Genomic DNA, 16,113 nt, shown 5'->3' with positions numbered 1-16,113 from the left:
GTCTGACTTAGCCAAAGGTGGCTAGTGTTCAAAAAGGTGCAATTAGGTCTTACCTGCTAATTTTCTTTCCTCTAGACCCTCCAGACCGGTCAAGATGCTTGGTTTATGCACACCTACCAGCAGAGGGAGACTGAGAACACAAAAACTGAACCAAGCATAAGCCAGCAGCCAACCCCTAAGCAGCCAGTAAATCCTTAACAAAGCAGAACACAACCAATGCAAAACTAAACTATAACCCCGAAAGGTCAAAGGACCCTGTACTCAGAAACAATTCTTAGGAACGTGCTTCTACTGACCGAACGCCACAGCGCTGCGGTCCTTCTCTGAAACCCAGAGGAAAATAACAGAACTTCAGAAAACCAAAGCTCCTAATTTAGAGTCCTATCAGCAATAGCAACACAGAAATATCAATATCAATCATCTCTCAAGCACCCTAGGACAAAGAAAACCAGATATAAACACAGCGGGTGGGTTCTTGACCGGTCTAGAGGAAAGAAAATTAGCAGGTAAGACCTAATTTCACCTTCATCAGCGACCCTCCAGACTGGTCAAGACGCTTGGGAAGTACCAAAGCAGTATAAATCTAAGGCCGGGAACCTTGTACCCCAGAAGTCAACACTGCCTCCCCAAAATTCGCATCCTGCCTAGCCTGCACATCAATTCTATAATGCTTCACAAAGGAATGCAGCGAGGACCAGACTGCCGCCCTGCAAATATCTTGTGGCGGAACTAAACCACTCTCCGCCCAGGAAGAAGCTACTCCCCTGGTCGAGTGCGCCTTAAGTACCTCTGGCACCCTACGTCCCTTGAGCAAATAAGCTGAAGAAACTGCTTCTTTTAACCATCTGGAAATTGTTACCTTAGAAGCCGCAGCTCCCTCTTTAGGTCCTCCATACAACACAAACAATCTATCCGAAGACAAACTCTCAAGTCCTGGCCAAATAAGAATGCAAAACTCGACGTACATCCAGCTTAGCCAAACGGCACTGAGAAGAATCTCCGAACCTATATCCCAGGACTGGTAAAGAAATGTCCTGATTCACATGGAAGGAAGATACCACCTTGGCCAAAAAAGACGGAACCGGCTTCAAAGACACCTTCTCCTTTGAAAATGTCAGAAAAGGCGCCCAACAAGACAAAGCCTGCAACTCCGAAACCTGCAGAGCCGAAGTAATAGCCACTAAAAATACTGTCTTCAAAGTCAGGTCCTTCCAAGTACTCGTAACCAAAGGCTCAAACGGAGGACCCACCAAAACCTCCAACACCAAGTTCAAATCCCATGGCAGAACCACCGGACGATGTGGAGGACGAATCAATTTCACAGCTCGCAAAAACCGAACCACATCGGGAGCAGATGCCAAGGAAACCCCCCGGATCCTACCCCGGAAACAAGCCAAGGCCGCAACCTGTACCTTCAAAGAAGAAAGAGCCAGACCTCTGTCCACCCCATCCTGCAAAAACTCTAACACTTGCGGAAGAGAAGAGTTCCAAGGAGAATAAGAACGATCCTGACACCAGGTCTCAAAAATCCGCCACACGCGAATATAAGCAAAGGACGTGGACTGTTTACGGGACTGCAACATAGTATCAATTACTCTAGCTGAAAAACCTTTCTTCTTCAACCTGTCCCTTTCAAGAGCCAGGCCGTAAGCGAGAATGGCCGGGTCGGGCATTACGATAGGACCCTGCACCAACACCACCGACCCGTCCAATCTCAGGGGACCTTTGGTAGCCAGACGCACTAGATCGCCGAACCACGGACAACGTGGCCAATACGGAGCCACGAGAATCACCGTACCAACTCATCGCTCTATTCTTTGAGCTACTCGCCCCACTAGGGGCCAAGGGGGAAACACGTACAACAGTTGACGCGGAGGCCATGGTAGCACCAGAGCGTTGATCCCCTCGGACCGTGGCTCTCGCCTGCGACTGAAAAACCTGGGTACTTGAGCATTGGTGGCTGTTGCCATGAGATCTATCATCGGGAGTCCCCACTCCATCACCAGACGATGAAACAGTGGACGATGCAGCGACCACTCTCCTGGATACAGTGTGTGCCTGCTCAGAAAGTCCGCCCTGACGTTGTCCACTCCGGCCACATGACCTGCTGATAGACTGTGCAGATGAAGCTCTGCCCAATGCATTAACTCCGCCGTCTCCTCGGCGACATCCCGACTCCTTGTGCCCCCCTGATGATTTACGTAAGCGACCGCCGTAGCGTTGTTGGACAGAACTCTAACTGCCTTGCCGTCGAGAAGATACTGCAGGGCCTGCAGAGCCAACCGGATTGCCCGAGTCTCTAGCCGATTGATGGACCAGAGAGCCTCCTCCGGCGACCAGAGGCCCTGTGCCACCTGACCTAGACAATGTGCTTCCCAACCTGCCAGACTGGCATCTGTGGTCAAAACAATCCAATCCGGAGGATCCAAAGGCATACCTCTTTCCAGATTCGGAGTATGAAGCCACCACTGCAGACTGATGCGAGCCGCTTCCGGAAAGAATAGTCTTTCCTCCAAACTCTGAGTCTGTGGAGACCAACGGTCCAACAGCGCTGACTGCAACTGCCTCATGTGAGCTTTGGCCCACGGCACCACCTCTATCGATGCCGCCATGTCCCAATATCTGAAGATACGCATGAGCTGACGGAGACCGCTTGGAACAAAACTGACGCATCAGAACTTGTATCTTGGCAATCCGAACGGACGGCAGAAACACCAGGCCCTTCACTGTTGAAACGAACCCCCAGATATTCTAGGGATTGAGACGGAACCAGGTGACTGTTCACCACCCAGCCAAGCGACTCCAAAAAGGATACTACCTTCGCTGTTGCTTCCACACTCTCCTGGTGGGACTTGGCTCGAATCAGCCAATCGTCGAGATATGGATGGACTAATACTCCTTGCTACCTCAAAGCTGCCGCCACGACCACCATAACCTTGGAAAAGGTACGAGGCGCTGTAGCCAGACCAAACGGCAGAGCACAAAATTGAAAATGCTGTCCTAGAACCGCAAAGTGAAGAAACCGGTAATGCGCCTTCCGAATGGGAATATGCAGATAGGCTTCCGTCAGATCCAGAAAAGTGAGAAACTCTCCCGACTGCACCGCTACTATGATCGAACGTAATGTTTCCATGCGAAAGGAGGGGACCTTCAACGCCCCGTTGACCCTTTTGAGATCTAAAATAGGCCAGAAGGAATCCTCCTTTTTGGGAACCACAAAATAAATCGAACCACCGGTCCCCCCCTTTCTGGGGTCGGCACTGGAACTACGGCCCCCAGATCTATCAAACAACGGAGAGTCTGCCGAATTGCCCTGGCGAGACGAGAGTGGCATGGGGAAGCTAGAAAGAAATCTGGCAGAAAGTCCTCGAACTCCAAGGCGTACCCGTCTCGCACCACTTCGAGAACCCACTGATCTGTCGTGATATGGGTCCACCTCTGATAAAACTGACTCAACCGAGCACCTATCTGCACCAGAGGCTGGACCCCCCACACCTTCATTGCGAAGCACGACCGGAGGACAGAGCTCCCCCCGTGACCTCTCGCCCTCCTCGAAAGGGCTGAGTATGCTGAAAATATCGACCTCTAGGTGCCATACTGAACCTACCTGGCCTATAGCGTCGTGCATCCCTCAAACGAGCACACCCTGACATTCCGCAACCCCCTGCTATAGGCCGCAATTCTGGCAACCGCGGAATCTTAGCATCTCCAAGTCCATGTACCAATTTATCCAACTCCTCTCCAAAGAGCATGGACCCCTTAAAGGGAAGAGAACACAACTTGGATATAGAAGCCGCATCCGCAGTCCATCCACGAAGCCAAAGGGCCCGACGAGCTCCAACCGCCAAAGACCATATTCTTCACCGAAGTCTTCAACAAATCACAACTAGCATCTGCCAGAAAGGAAGATCCCATCTCCAGCTTGGCTAACTCCTGCACCAAGGAAGACCTGGCTACTGCTGGACCATCCAGAAGCTTTTCAGCCCACTGGAAACAAGCCCGAGCCACTAGACCTCCACACAGAGCGGCTTGCAGCGATAAGGCCGAGAGATCAAAACTTCGCTGAATAAAAGATTCTAACTTCCTATCCTGAGGATCTCTGAGGGAGTCCCCCCATCAACCGGAATGGCAGTAGCCTTGGTAACCGCAGTCACCACCGCATCCACTGTAGGAGATTTAAAAGAGTCCCTATCCTCTTGGGGAATAGGATAAAGTCTCGCCATCGCTTTAACCACCCGACACGCTGAATCTGGAGAGGACCACTCCTGTAAGATAATATCTCTCAGATCCTGATTCATAGGGAAAGAACGAGAAGCCTTACAAATGCCCTTAACCAAGGGGTCTATCTGCTTAACCTCCGCTACAACCGGCTCAGGAGAATCAAACCTAAGCCAAACTCTGATAGAGGGGAGGGGCATTTTTAAATTGCTGACACTGCTATAATTATTGGCAATATCTAGATTTATTTAAAAGGAAAGTTATTAATATCTAGGGCAGTTTTAAAAAGTATAATAAATTGTAAAGTGCTGGATCAGACACTACCATTTTGGTCCATTCAACTAGAGAATTCCCTTGATAGCAGCACTTAGCTGACCCATTGGGACTTATAATCCCACCCACCCCAGGGTTGTCCACTCATTTACAGACAAACCAAACCTCGTTAACTTTACTCCACAGTCATACACAGGCAGTCTTGCAGGCTGATACTCCAACATAGTACACCTGTTCATACCCATTTCAACCAATTAGGATGACTTTTATTCTCTGCAATAATTGTGCTGCTTTAGTTTCAAGGCCAATCATCTGGAAACTTAAAGCTTGTCCTGTCTTCAGATATCTACTTTAAAACAAGAGCTATATAAAGTAATGCAAGAATTAGATGCAATTAAAGCAACTTATAGGACTGTACAGAATCATAACTTCTCACCACTGCCTCAGAGAATAAAACCACAAAGGAACAGATGGTTCACAGTAGGCTCAGGCAGAATTCGTCATGTGACACAGACGCATCCGCCCACACAAGTGTTGCCACTACAAAATTCTTTTGCTCCACTACAGCACTGTGATGTTCCTGAAACTAAAATTGAAGCAAAAGAAAAAGCAAGGAAGAGGGAACAAAAAGAGGAGAAGGTACCCAAAGAGAAAAGACACTCACAAATCACTAAACCCAAAACACATACTAGGAAATGTACTTGGAAAGCAATGACCACAAATGCTCACAGTCTAAGCAATAAAATTCATGACCTTCAAGCCCTGATGTTGGAGAATGACTTGGACATAGTTGCAGTCACAGAGACATGGCTCAATGGTTTCCATGAATGGGATGTAAACATACCAGGCTATAATCTTTTTAGGAAGGATAGAGAGGGACGTAAAGGTGGAGGAGTAGCTCTGTATGTGAGAAAAGATATCGCAGCAACTGAAATGACAGGGAAGTGGGGAAAGGAAGAAGCGATATGGATCACCTTAACAAGAGAGGATAAAACCTTGGTCCACGTGGGTGTTGTCTACAGACCCCCGACACAATTGGAGGAACTGGATAAAGATCTGATCGCTGATATTCAAAAGTTGGGGAAGAAAAGAGAGGTGCTGTTGTTGGGAGATTTTAATCTGCCGGATGTAGATTGGAAGGTTCCTTCTGCGAAATCGGAAAGAAGTAGAGAGATTGTGGATGCTTTCCAAAGTGCTCTACTCAGACAAATGGTGACGGAATCCACAAGGGAGGGAGTGACGTTGGATCTGGTGCTCACAAATGGAGATAGTGTGTCAAATGTCCGAGTGGCTGCGCACCTGGGAAGCAGTGACCATCAAACGGTTTGTTTTGATATAACGGCTCATGTGGTTAGCGGCCACTGTAAACTCAAAGTCCTGGACTTCAAGCGAACTGACTTTAACAAAATGGGGGAATACCTGAGGAAGGAGCTGATGGGCTGCGAGAACGCACAACAGGTGGAAGGACAGTGGTCCAAGCTGAAAGAAGTAATAAACAAGGCCACAGACCTTTATGTAAGGAGAGTAAATAAAAGCAAGAGAAAAAGGAAACCGATATGGTTTTCAAAGCAAGTGGCTGAGAAAATAAAGGCTAAAGAGTTAGCGTTCCAGAAATACAAAAAATCTCAAGTAGAGGAACACGGGGAGGAATACCGGATGAAACTGAAAGAAGCCAAGAGAGAGGTACGTCTGGCGAAGGCGCAAGCGGAAGAACAAATGGCTAGAAATGTACGGAGGGGAGACAAAAACTTCTTCAGGTATATTAGTGAAAGGAGAAAGACTAAAAAGGGGATTGTGAGACTAAAAGATACAGCAAAACGCTATGTAGAAAAATGATGAAGAAAAAGCCAATTTGCTAAATAGATACTTTTGTTCTGTTTTCACTGAAGAAAATCCTGGGGAAGGACCGAGAGGGACTGGCAAAAGTACACTTGAGAATGAAGTGGATAGAGCACCGTTCACGGAAGAGAGTGTGTATGAACAACTTGAAAATCTAAAGGTAGACAAAGCCATGGGGCCGGACGGGATCCACCCCAGAATACTGAGGGAGCTCAGAGAGGTTCTGGCGGGTCCTCTTAAAGATTTGTTTAATAAATCTTTGGAGACGGGAGAGGTTCCGAGGGATTGGAGAACAGCGGAGGTGGTCCCTCTTCACAAAAGTGGTGATAGGGAAGAAGCTGGAAACTACAGGCCGGTAAGCCTCACTTCGGTTATTGGAAAAGTAATGGAAGCCATGCTGAAGGAAAGGATAGTGAATTTCCTGGAAGCCAATAAGTTGCAAGATCCGAGACAACATGGTTTCACCAAAGGGAAATCGTGCCAAACGAATCTCATTGAATTCTTTGACTGGGTGACAGGAGAATTAAATCAAGGACGTGCTATGGACGTCATCTACTTAGATTTCAGCAAGGCTTTTGACACGGTTCCCCACAGGAGGCTCTTGAATAAACAAGAAGGGCGGAAGATAGGACCCGAAGTGGTGAACTGGATTAGGAACTGGTTGACGGGCAGACGCCAGAGGGTGGTGGTAAATGGAGTTCGCTCGGAGGAGGGAAAGGTGAGTAGTGGAGTGCCTCAGGGATCGGTGCTGGGGCCCATTCTGTTCAATATATTTGTGAGTGACATTGCCGAAGGGTTAGAAGGTAAAGATTGCCTTTTTGCGGATGACACCAAGATTTGAAACAGAGTGGACACCCCGGAGGGAGTGGAAAACATGAAAAAAGATCTGAAGAAGCTGGAAGAATGGTCTAACATTTGGCAATTAAAATTCAATGCGAAGAAATGCAAAGTGATGCACTTAGGGAGTAGAAATCCAAGGGAGGCGTATGTGTTAGGTGGGGAGAGCCTGATAGACACGGACGGGGAGAGGGATCTTGGGATGATAGTATCTGAGGACCTGAAGGCGATGAAACAGTGCGACAAGGCGGTGGCCTTACCGAGAAGGTTGCTAGGCTGTAAAGAGAGAGGTGTGACCAGCAGAAGAAAGGAGGTTTTAATGCCCCTGTATAAGACGTTGGTGAGGCCCCACCTGGAGTATTGTGTTCAGTTTTGGAGGCCGTACCTTGCGAAGGATGTTAAAAAAATGGAAGCGGTGCAAAGAAAAGCTACGAGGATGGTATGGGAGTTGTGTTCCAAGACGTATGAAGAGAGACTTGCTGACCTGAACATGTATACTCTGGAGGAAAGGAGGAACAGGGGTGATATGATACAGACATTCAAATATTTGAAAGGTATTAATCCGCAAACTAATCTTTTCCGGAGATGGGAAGGCGGTAGAACGAGAGGACATGAAATGAGATTGAAGGGGGGCAGACTCAGGAAAGATGTCAGGAAGTATTTCTTCACGGAGAGGGTGGTGAACGCTTGGAATGCCCTCCCACGGGAGGTGGTGGACATGAAAATGGTAACGGAATTCAAACATGCGTGGGATAGGCATAAAGGAATCCTGTGCAGAAGGAATGGATCCACAGAAGCTTAGCTGAAATTGGGTGGCGGGGGGAAGAGGGGTTGGTGGTTGAGAGGCTAGGATAGGGGAGGGCAGACCTATACGGGGTCTGTGCCAGAGCCGGTGATGGGAGGCGGGAAATACTGCTGGACAGACTTATACGATCTGTGCCCTGAAAAAGACAGGTACAAATCAAGGTAAGGTATACACATATGAGTTTATCGTGGGCAGACTAGATGGACCGTGCAGGTCTTTTTCTGCCGTCATCTACTATGTTACTATGTTACATAACTTGATCAATCAGCTCCGGAAGCTTATCCCTAGGAAAGATCCTACCACTGAGGGGTCCTCCCCTGGAAAGGACCCCTCCTCTTCAGGACCATTGTCTAAGATAAACTCGTCACCCAGTACACTACCCTCATCTTCTGAGGGAGGGAAAAACAAGAATTCCAGATCCTCCAACCAGCCGTGGGCGCTTGGCCCCCAAAGGACCTACCACCTTCTGCTTATCAGGCTGAGAAGAACCTGACTGCCAGGCCTGAAACATCGACCAGACGAATTCCGGTGGAAATCCCATAGCCCCCGAAGAGCACCCAACATTCTGCCCCGGGCCCTCCACCACAGGCTGGGCCGGGACCGCCAGAGAGGCCGAATCCAAGATGGCGGTGGTTCCCGCCAAAATCGGGACCGCCGCTACAGAACCGGAGGAAGAGTCAGACCCAGGGAGCCCTTTGACGACGCCCAAAACGTCCGCGGACAAGACCGGAGGGGGAAGAGAGAAAGTGCTTAGGCTTACTGCAAAACTTGCACGGAGCTCCAGGCGCGTCTATCCCCCGGCGCGCACAGGAACGGCAACGAGCCGCTTTTCCCGCCGACATCGCTAAATTTAAAGCGGTACACACACAAACCGCCAAAATTGCCCCAGCTCTACTCTCTTCACACAAACCACACCGAAACCCTTGTCAGCCCCCAAATCGAGAAAAAAATGTTCTGAGGCAGAACAGCACAGTCTGCTGCTTTCTTTCTTCCTTTTTTTTTTTTTTTTTCACACACACATCAAACAGCCCAGTTGCTATATACTGACAAGGGCTAAGGCTCTCAAGGTTCCTGTACCACAGGAGCTGAGGCATTAGGCTGACTTCACAAAAAGTACAGCAGGGGAAAAGCCCGAACACGGGTGCAATCCTCTAGGGGAACAGTGAGCCCCACCGGACCCGCTTCCCCGAAGCACAAATTCTAAGTACAGGGTGCTAAAATCAAAGAATCTCTAATCCTACCAGACCAGACTGACTGCTCAGGCTGTACGTCTACCCTTTACTGGAGACTGAGATTTACTGGCTGCTGGCTTATGCTTGGTTCAGTTTTTGTGTTCTCAGTCTCCCTCTCCTGGTAGGCGTGCATAACCCAAGCGTCTTGACCGGTCTGGAGGGTCGCTGAGGAATAATTGTTTAGTGTCATTGGCAGATAGTCTTATAGAAGCTTGTATGAACTATGCTCATACACAGAGGACAACTAAGGAGAAAGATCTAGAAAAAAAAAATCTGTAGACTGATGAGTCACAGACAGAGATAATTTTCTTTGAGGACAAAAGACCTCAGCGCATATTCTGGAGACATGGTAAAAACACTAACCCTCCCCCCTTCTATAATTGGTGCCCAAAGTTGAGCGCACAGTTATAGAATAGGGCCTGATATGCACCTACTAGAATAACTAGCTGGCACTAAACTGGAAAATAATTAGTGATAAATACCAATAATTGACAACAAGCACTAATATGTCATTGCACACATAATTACACTCCAGTTCCATAAATAGCACACCTAAATTTTGTTGCACGCTAATGCTAAGGAGGCATGGCCATGTCAGGGGCATTCCAACTGTTTTTGTGCGCACTTCATTGATTAGTTTCATTTATACCAGCCACAGACTATATGGCCCAGTGTTCCCCCAACTGAGACTGTGCTCCACAGGAAATACAGGCCTACAGCCCTCCTGGGAGTGGTCTACCCATAGTGTATAGATGTATACACCATCTGCTGAAGCCAGAAAAGTCCTGAGGAGCTGAAGGTAGCCCCAGCCCCCTCTAAGAGAAGTCCATTCTGAGCTGCTTTTCTCTGGTGCCATCTGCTGGCAGGAGAACATAACTCATCTGGAGTGGTCTGATATGAACTATAAAGAACTAAAGTTGAAGAACAGTCCAGTTTCCCCATTATTGATAAAAGGTAGCTCTGGCTCATCCTGCTGTTAATATATCAATAACATTGGGAAATTTTCATGAAGAAAACAATTCACTTTACTTGGGAAGCACTTTGGGGAGACTCCTGCACTGGATGTGTCCTGCCAATGCTGTGTATGGATTTCACTATTGAAGCAGCCAGAGGATATTACAAATCAGGACTGAGCTGTAAATGGTGGTGTTGTGACACAATAGGTGGTTATCATAGAAGTTCATGCAGTGGCTCCTCACCGAAAATAGATACAACAGAGGTTTTCAACCCAGTCCTGGAGGCACACCCAACCAGTCATTGGGGATATCTTGAAAACCCTGACTGGCTGAATATGTCTCGAGGACTGGGTTGAAAACCCCTGATGTACACAAATTGTCCTAGTAAAGGAAATAAAGATATTTCTCAGGGTGAATACATTCAAGCATACCCTCTGACATGGTGGGTGGTCACCACCTAAAATAATTCAGTCAGGCTGAAACAAAATTAAATATTTCTGAAACAAAATTAGATATTATGAATCCAACCACCTTTTATGAAAAAGAAAGACAGAGAAATAAGGAGTAAAGTTAAACTTTACTTTACAGTAATGTATCTTCATCTATATACAAAGAATTACAGTACAGTGTCTGGGGTGTCCTGCATCAGGCACTCCCGCTTCACTTACAGGCAGCCAACAGTCTAGTAATGAGAGGTACAACAAAGAGAAAAGGAAAGTCAGCAGTACTTGGAGAGAAGCCAAATTACAATACTGATCCCTTACGTGGCAATGCTGTCCCTGTCCCTAGTGGAAACATACTGGGGGCATAGTCCTTACATTTAACTTTTCATTTACTTGTGTTTTTAAAAAATATCTTTCTTCCAACACTGAATGTATTCAGTTGACAGCATGAAATGACAGCAATCCTCCTCGATATATTTCTATATGTAATTATTTTATTAGTAAACCAGTAGTGGCTAGAAGATGTGGCTAGAGTTAAATGTCAGGTTTCACACTGCCTCCAGCTAACTCCTTTAAAGCTGGAGGAGCAGCAGTGCAGCACGACTGCTAGCTCTGAATTTTCAACGTTAGAAAATCAAATTCCTCCTCCTCCTCTCCTTCCCTCAATACGATTTTTAAACATTCCTTATGCTGGCAGCACAGGCTTTGTTTACATCTTTCTAGCATAGTATAATAGAAAGTGGTCTAATGCCCTTATGGAGGACAGTGGCGACCAAGTCTTTAGTTTCTTGTAGCATAACTGCATGGTGGTTTATTCGTTCTGGTTAGTACAATTTTAACTAACTCACACTGGTGGAGACAATATAAGAAAAAATAAAGCAGAAGATAGCACTCAGCTTGCTGCCTCAGCTGCACAACATCTGATTTACCTCCAGTGAAACAATCTCTCCCCACCAAACTCAGGTGACAAATGGTGTCTTAATGTTTACAGGGTAACAAGCATTCAAAGCAGAGCTAGACGACATGCTAATTAATCCATCTAGGCTGGTCTGGAGGGACACTAAGGAATGCAGCATTGTATAAGTAGCCAGCATAGCATTACCTACAGATTTTGAGTTTTAAGCAACTTTTAGTTTGCTGGAGCACTGGGAGGTGTAGTTACTGCTTCGACTGTGCAAAACTTAACACCAACTGGCACAGTCTCAAACAAAGGCACTTATATACAGAGATTCCCCCTCTATGCCACCATTCCCTGAACACCATAATCTGCAGTTTTTACTGTTTGAAAGGAACCCCTTCCTCAACTGCTTGAACTATGCACAGCTGATCTTTTCATGTGAGAGTTAAAGCTTTACCTTTCACATCACAGGCACAGAACCACAGGCAAGAGGGACTTGAGGAGGACATGCACACATCAACAAGATGAAAAGCGGAGCAGGGGAGGCCGGTACCTTGTGGCTTAACTGGTACCATTTCTCTTCACTGTATTTACTTCCACATACTTCTTGAGACAAGCTTCAGAAACAGGCTTAATACTGATGGTCTGAACTGTATTTTAGACACAGACGGTAAAGCACAGGTTAACCAAGATGAGGCATGGTCATATTGTGGAGGTTAAGGAAGTGGACTCTATAGTCTGCGAGTTAAGCAGCATTCATTTTTATTCTCTAAACTGCTACTCTTTAAATGTACCTTTCTTAGGCCAAATTCTCAACCAAGTAAATTGGAATTTCTGCTGCCAACTGAATCTCACCAACAAAGGAAATAAGAGCAGAGAGGCAGCTGGATTCAGAAAAGTTTTTTTTTTTTTTTAATTGCAATATTTAGCCTCTGCTTTTAATGTATGAGGTGGTGGTATATTTTCTAACTGTGCTTGTATCCTGTAGCACCACTGTTGCCATGTATAAAGCAGTTTGAATAACTCAGTAAATATCTGGGAGTAGAATCACACCTTCCAAGTCTCGAAAGGACAAGGAAGGCACAAGTCCAGCTTTTAAGGAAATGAGCACAAGCCAGCAATGGGACTCTCAGGACTGATGCAGCAATCCCACAGTGCACAGAATGATTTCGAGAGCACCCACACCAAGATACTCTGGAAAATGAAAACTACAGTAAAATGAAATGCCTTTCTATTTTAAGGAAAACAGCGGTCAGCAACACTATTATTCACAGTTTATTATTCACGGAATTAAAGACCAACAAATTAGCGCCTGACAATGTGAGAGAAGCAGACCTGACAAATCCATTGCAGCACTGCTGCAAGGCTAGCAGTGTGTATTAGTATCAGACTGTGCAGTTGTTGCACATACATCTTAATCTTGCCCCACAATTGTTTTTCCTTTTTACACGATAAATATCTAATATTGATTGAAATGGATGGGTTCAGCTAATCAGCGTACAGTGTATAATGAAGACATCCATACAGCTGCACACTTGCTTCATTAACAGTATATGCAAATCCCTCTATCCTGGTTTGCTAACTCTACACTGCTACAAGAAACTTATTTTTCTCATCAAATATGGTAATTTCAATTTTTGGAAAAAAAAATGGAGTCATGCACAAGGGAAGATTAGTTAAACTCCTGACACTCATACTGGATCTCAGGCTCCAGCCCAGCAGTACTTAGCTCTCTGCCTTACAATAGTATTGGAAATCATGAAGAGTACCCCTGATCTCTGTCTTAATACTGTAAGACTGTAGGAGAGCAGCTTTACACTACAGATCTCAGGCCTAGCAACCAATAAATTCTTCATGTTAACGATGGCTCGCCATGACATCTAGCCAGCATCTTCAGCAGCTTCCTACACTCTGCTCTTCTCCCTTGCACAGCACCAGTCTGTTGCACTTTTCTTTAGGGTGTGTAAATAAAGAAAGCAAACCACAGGATTGGAAAACGTAAAGGGGAAAAGACATGCTGCTGTCACACTGCACAGTGCCAGTGAGATGACTACCTTGTCTATAGAGAACACATGACTTGGCCTTGCTGCCCATTCAGACCTCTCTCTATTGAGTGCTATAAGTCTGGGATTTACACGTGAGAATTTTGACACCAGATAACAAAAGGTTAAGCTGCTGTAATGTAAAAACAAAGGTTTTTTTTTCTTTTTCCTACTGCTTGTTCTTCAAGCAGCTGTCATCTCTGTGATGGGCAGTGCCAAGGTTATTGAAAATTCCTGGCTTGCGATGGGGCAGAGCACAGCAGGATGTCTGAAATTCCAATTCCTATCCCCTCCGTGGTTCCAACCATAAGACCCTTACTCACAGAGCATGGGCAAAAGACCCCTGGCTGCTGCTCAGGGAGGATGGAGTGACTACTTTCTCCTGACAAATTTCAGCTCAAACTCCTTTATCTTACATGACTGCCACACAGCAGTAGAGAGATTTAGTAAAAAAATATATATTCATATATATTTTTTTTTTCAAGAGGATGTAAACAAGCAAGATCCAGTACCCTCTCGCTACAGATACTACCTCACAGAGAAAATGTCACACCTCTTCCAAATGGCAGCACTACCCACTGCAACTCAGCCAGGGGCAGAAAATGTAAGGGAGTCAGTATAAGAAACCTGCACCAATCTGCAGCAGCACCTCAGAAGAGTCTCCGAAGGACATTCAGAGTTTAATAAGAGGAAGAAGAGTGTACCCGAGGTGAGAATTTACCTTGTAAGCACACTGGAAATGAATGGAAAGTGCACATAGTTTTTAAACACATACCCCTCCCTTCCCAATAAGTAGTCTGAGGACAGACCCATATCCAGGGATTCAGAGCAACAAGGTCATGACTTATGGACCCACTAGGATTTACATGTAGTATTTCAATTCATTCCACCTGTAGCTGTGAAAGCAATAAGGGAGACTGATGATCTTTCCATTCTTGTCTTGGTTGCTGGAACAGATCCAAGCACCAGTCCTCACCGAGACACTTGCATCGACTAAAGCCACTCTGCAAATGTAGATTTCAGAATGTGCTGAAGTCTTCCCTTCTCTCAAAATGTGCTGCTAAACCCCTTTAGCACCTTTCACTATACTTTAGATTCAATAGACTAGGAACTAGAACAATCCTGCTTTCTTGCTACCTCTGTCTGTTTAGGGCCTTTTACTTCACCAGTGAAAGTGAGGCCCTGCTCTTCCGAGTCAGACCTCTGGCTAGGTGAGGTGGGAACTTCCTCTTCAGAGTCAGATGTCTGGCCAGGTGAGGTGGGAATTTCCTCTTCGGAGTCAGATGTCTGGCCAGGTGAGGTGGGAACTTGCTCTTCGGAGTCAGACTTCCGGCCAGGTGAGGTGGCAACTTGCTCTTCGGAGTCAGGTCTCTGGCCAGGTGAGGTGGATGCTTCATCCCTCAAGACTGCATTCTGGCCAACGTAAGTGGGTGCTTTCTCTCTGGAAATAGGATTCTGATCAATGGAGGTAGATGTTCGTTCTTTCGGAATAAGAACCTGGGCAATTAAGACTGGCATATTTTCTTCAGGCTGGGGATTTTGACTAATAGGTGTTAAAAATATTTCTTTAAGTCCAACATTTTTGCAGACAGAAGTCTCTGCTTTTCCTTTAGGAAGATTGGGGCCGACAGACGGTGCTTTTTCTTTAGGAACAGGACCCTGGCTAAAGCTCTCTTTACACTGCACTTTGTGGACAACAGGCAACGGCTTCTTTTCTACAGGTTGACAAACTTGGCCAAGAGTGGACAGATCTTTTTTTATAGGCTGTGGATTGTACCCAGCAGTTGAGAATGCTTGAAAGTCTGCTACAAACAGTATTTTCTCATTAGTTAGAGGGTTCGGGCTAGTAGTCAATGGTACCCTCTCTTTACCTAGGGGGTTCAAGCTTGCAGTTACTGGTGCCTTCTCTTTAGGTAAAAGGTTTGAGTTAGAAGTGACTGGTGCCTTCTCTTTAGGGAGAGGGTTCAGGCTAGAAGCCACTGGTGACATCTCTTTAGGAACAGAGCTCAGGCCAGCAGTCACTGGTGCCCTCTCTTTAAATAATGGGCTGTCAACAGCATCTAAAAGTGAATTCTCTGTAGGGGGAGAGTTCTGGTAGGCAACCACTGGTCCTGGAGGAGGTAAATACTCTCGAATTTCTCCTGGTTCCAGAGGATGAGGGCCACAAGGGTCATGTTCTGTGCATGATAAACGTCCATCCAGCTTAGAAATGAAAAGCATTCCTTCACGGTGCTGTTTACAAAATGAGCTGGGACACATCTCACAGAAGGATGCAGCTTCTTTATTACACACATCACACTGATGCCATGGACACTCCCATTTTCCTGAAGGTAGAGAGAGGGAGAAGGAAAACAAAAAGTAAGGAATAAGGCCAGATGCATTCAGAATATAACACTGAAGCTTTTCTTACTTGGTAGCTGGGCTAAACCAAAATGCAAACCTTGGAAATCCACACCTGGGATAATGCACTATGGGGCTCATTTTCAAAGCACTTAGACATACAAAGTACCATAGTAATATATGGTACTTTCTCTAAGTGCTTTGAAAATGAGCCCCTATATTGAGTATTT

General features: G+C 46.1%; 1 protein-coding gene across 1 annotated transcript in view; it reads right to left on the bottom strand.

The window, feature by feature from the left end:
• Nucleotides 1–11,001: 11,001 nt before the first annotated feature.
• NSD1 (nuclear receptor binding SET domain protein 1) overlaps nt 11,002–16,113 on the bottom strand; it is a 226,858-nt gene continuing 221,746 nt past the window's right edge. The window contains 1 exon segment of the mRNA XM_030212301.1: nt 11,002–15,867. Within this exon segment, the coding sequence (XP_030068161.1) occupies nt 14,648–15,867 (1,220 nt within the window). The 3' untranslated portion in view covers nt 11,002–14,647.

Source organism: Microcaecilia unicolor, chromosome 8 (genome assembly GCF_901765095.1).
Source record: "Microcaecilia unicolor chromosome 8, aMicUni1.1, whole genome shotgun sequence".
In the NCBI taxonomy this organism is placed as follows: Eukaryota; Metazoa; Chordata; class Amphibia; order Gymnophiona; family Siphonopidae; genus Microcaecilia; species Microcaecilia unicolor.
The sequence above is the reverse complement of the archived record's forward strand: the minus strand, read 5'-3'. Positions and strand labels throughout refer to the sequence as shown.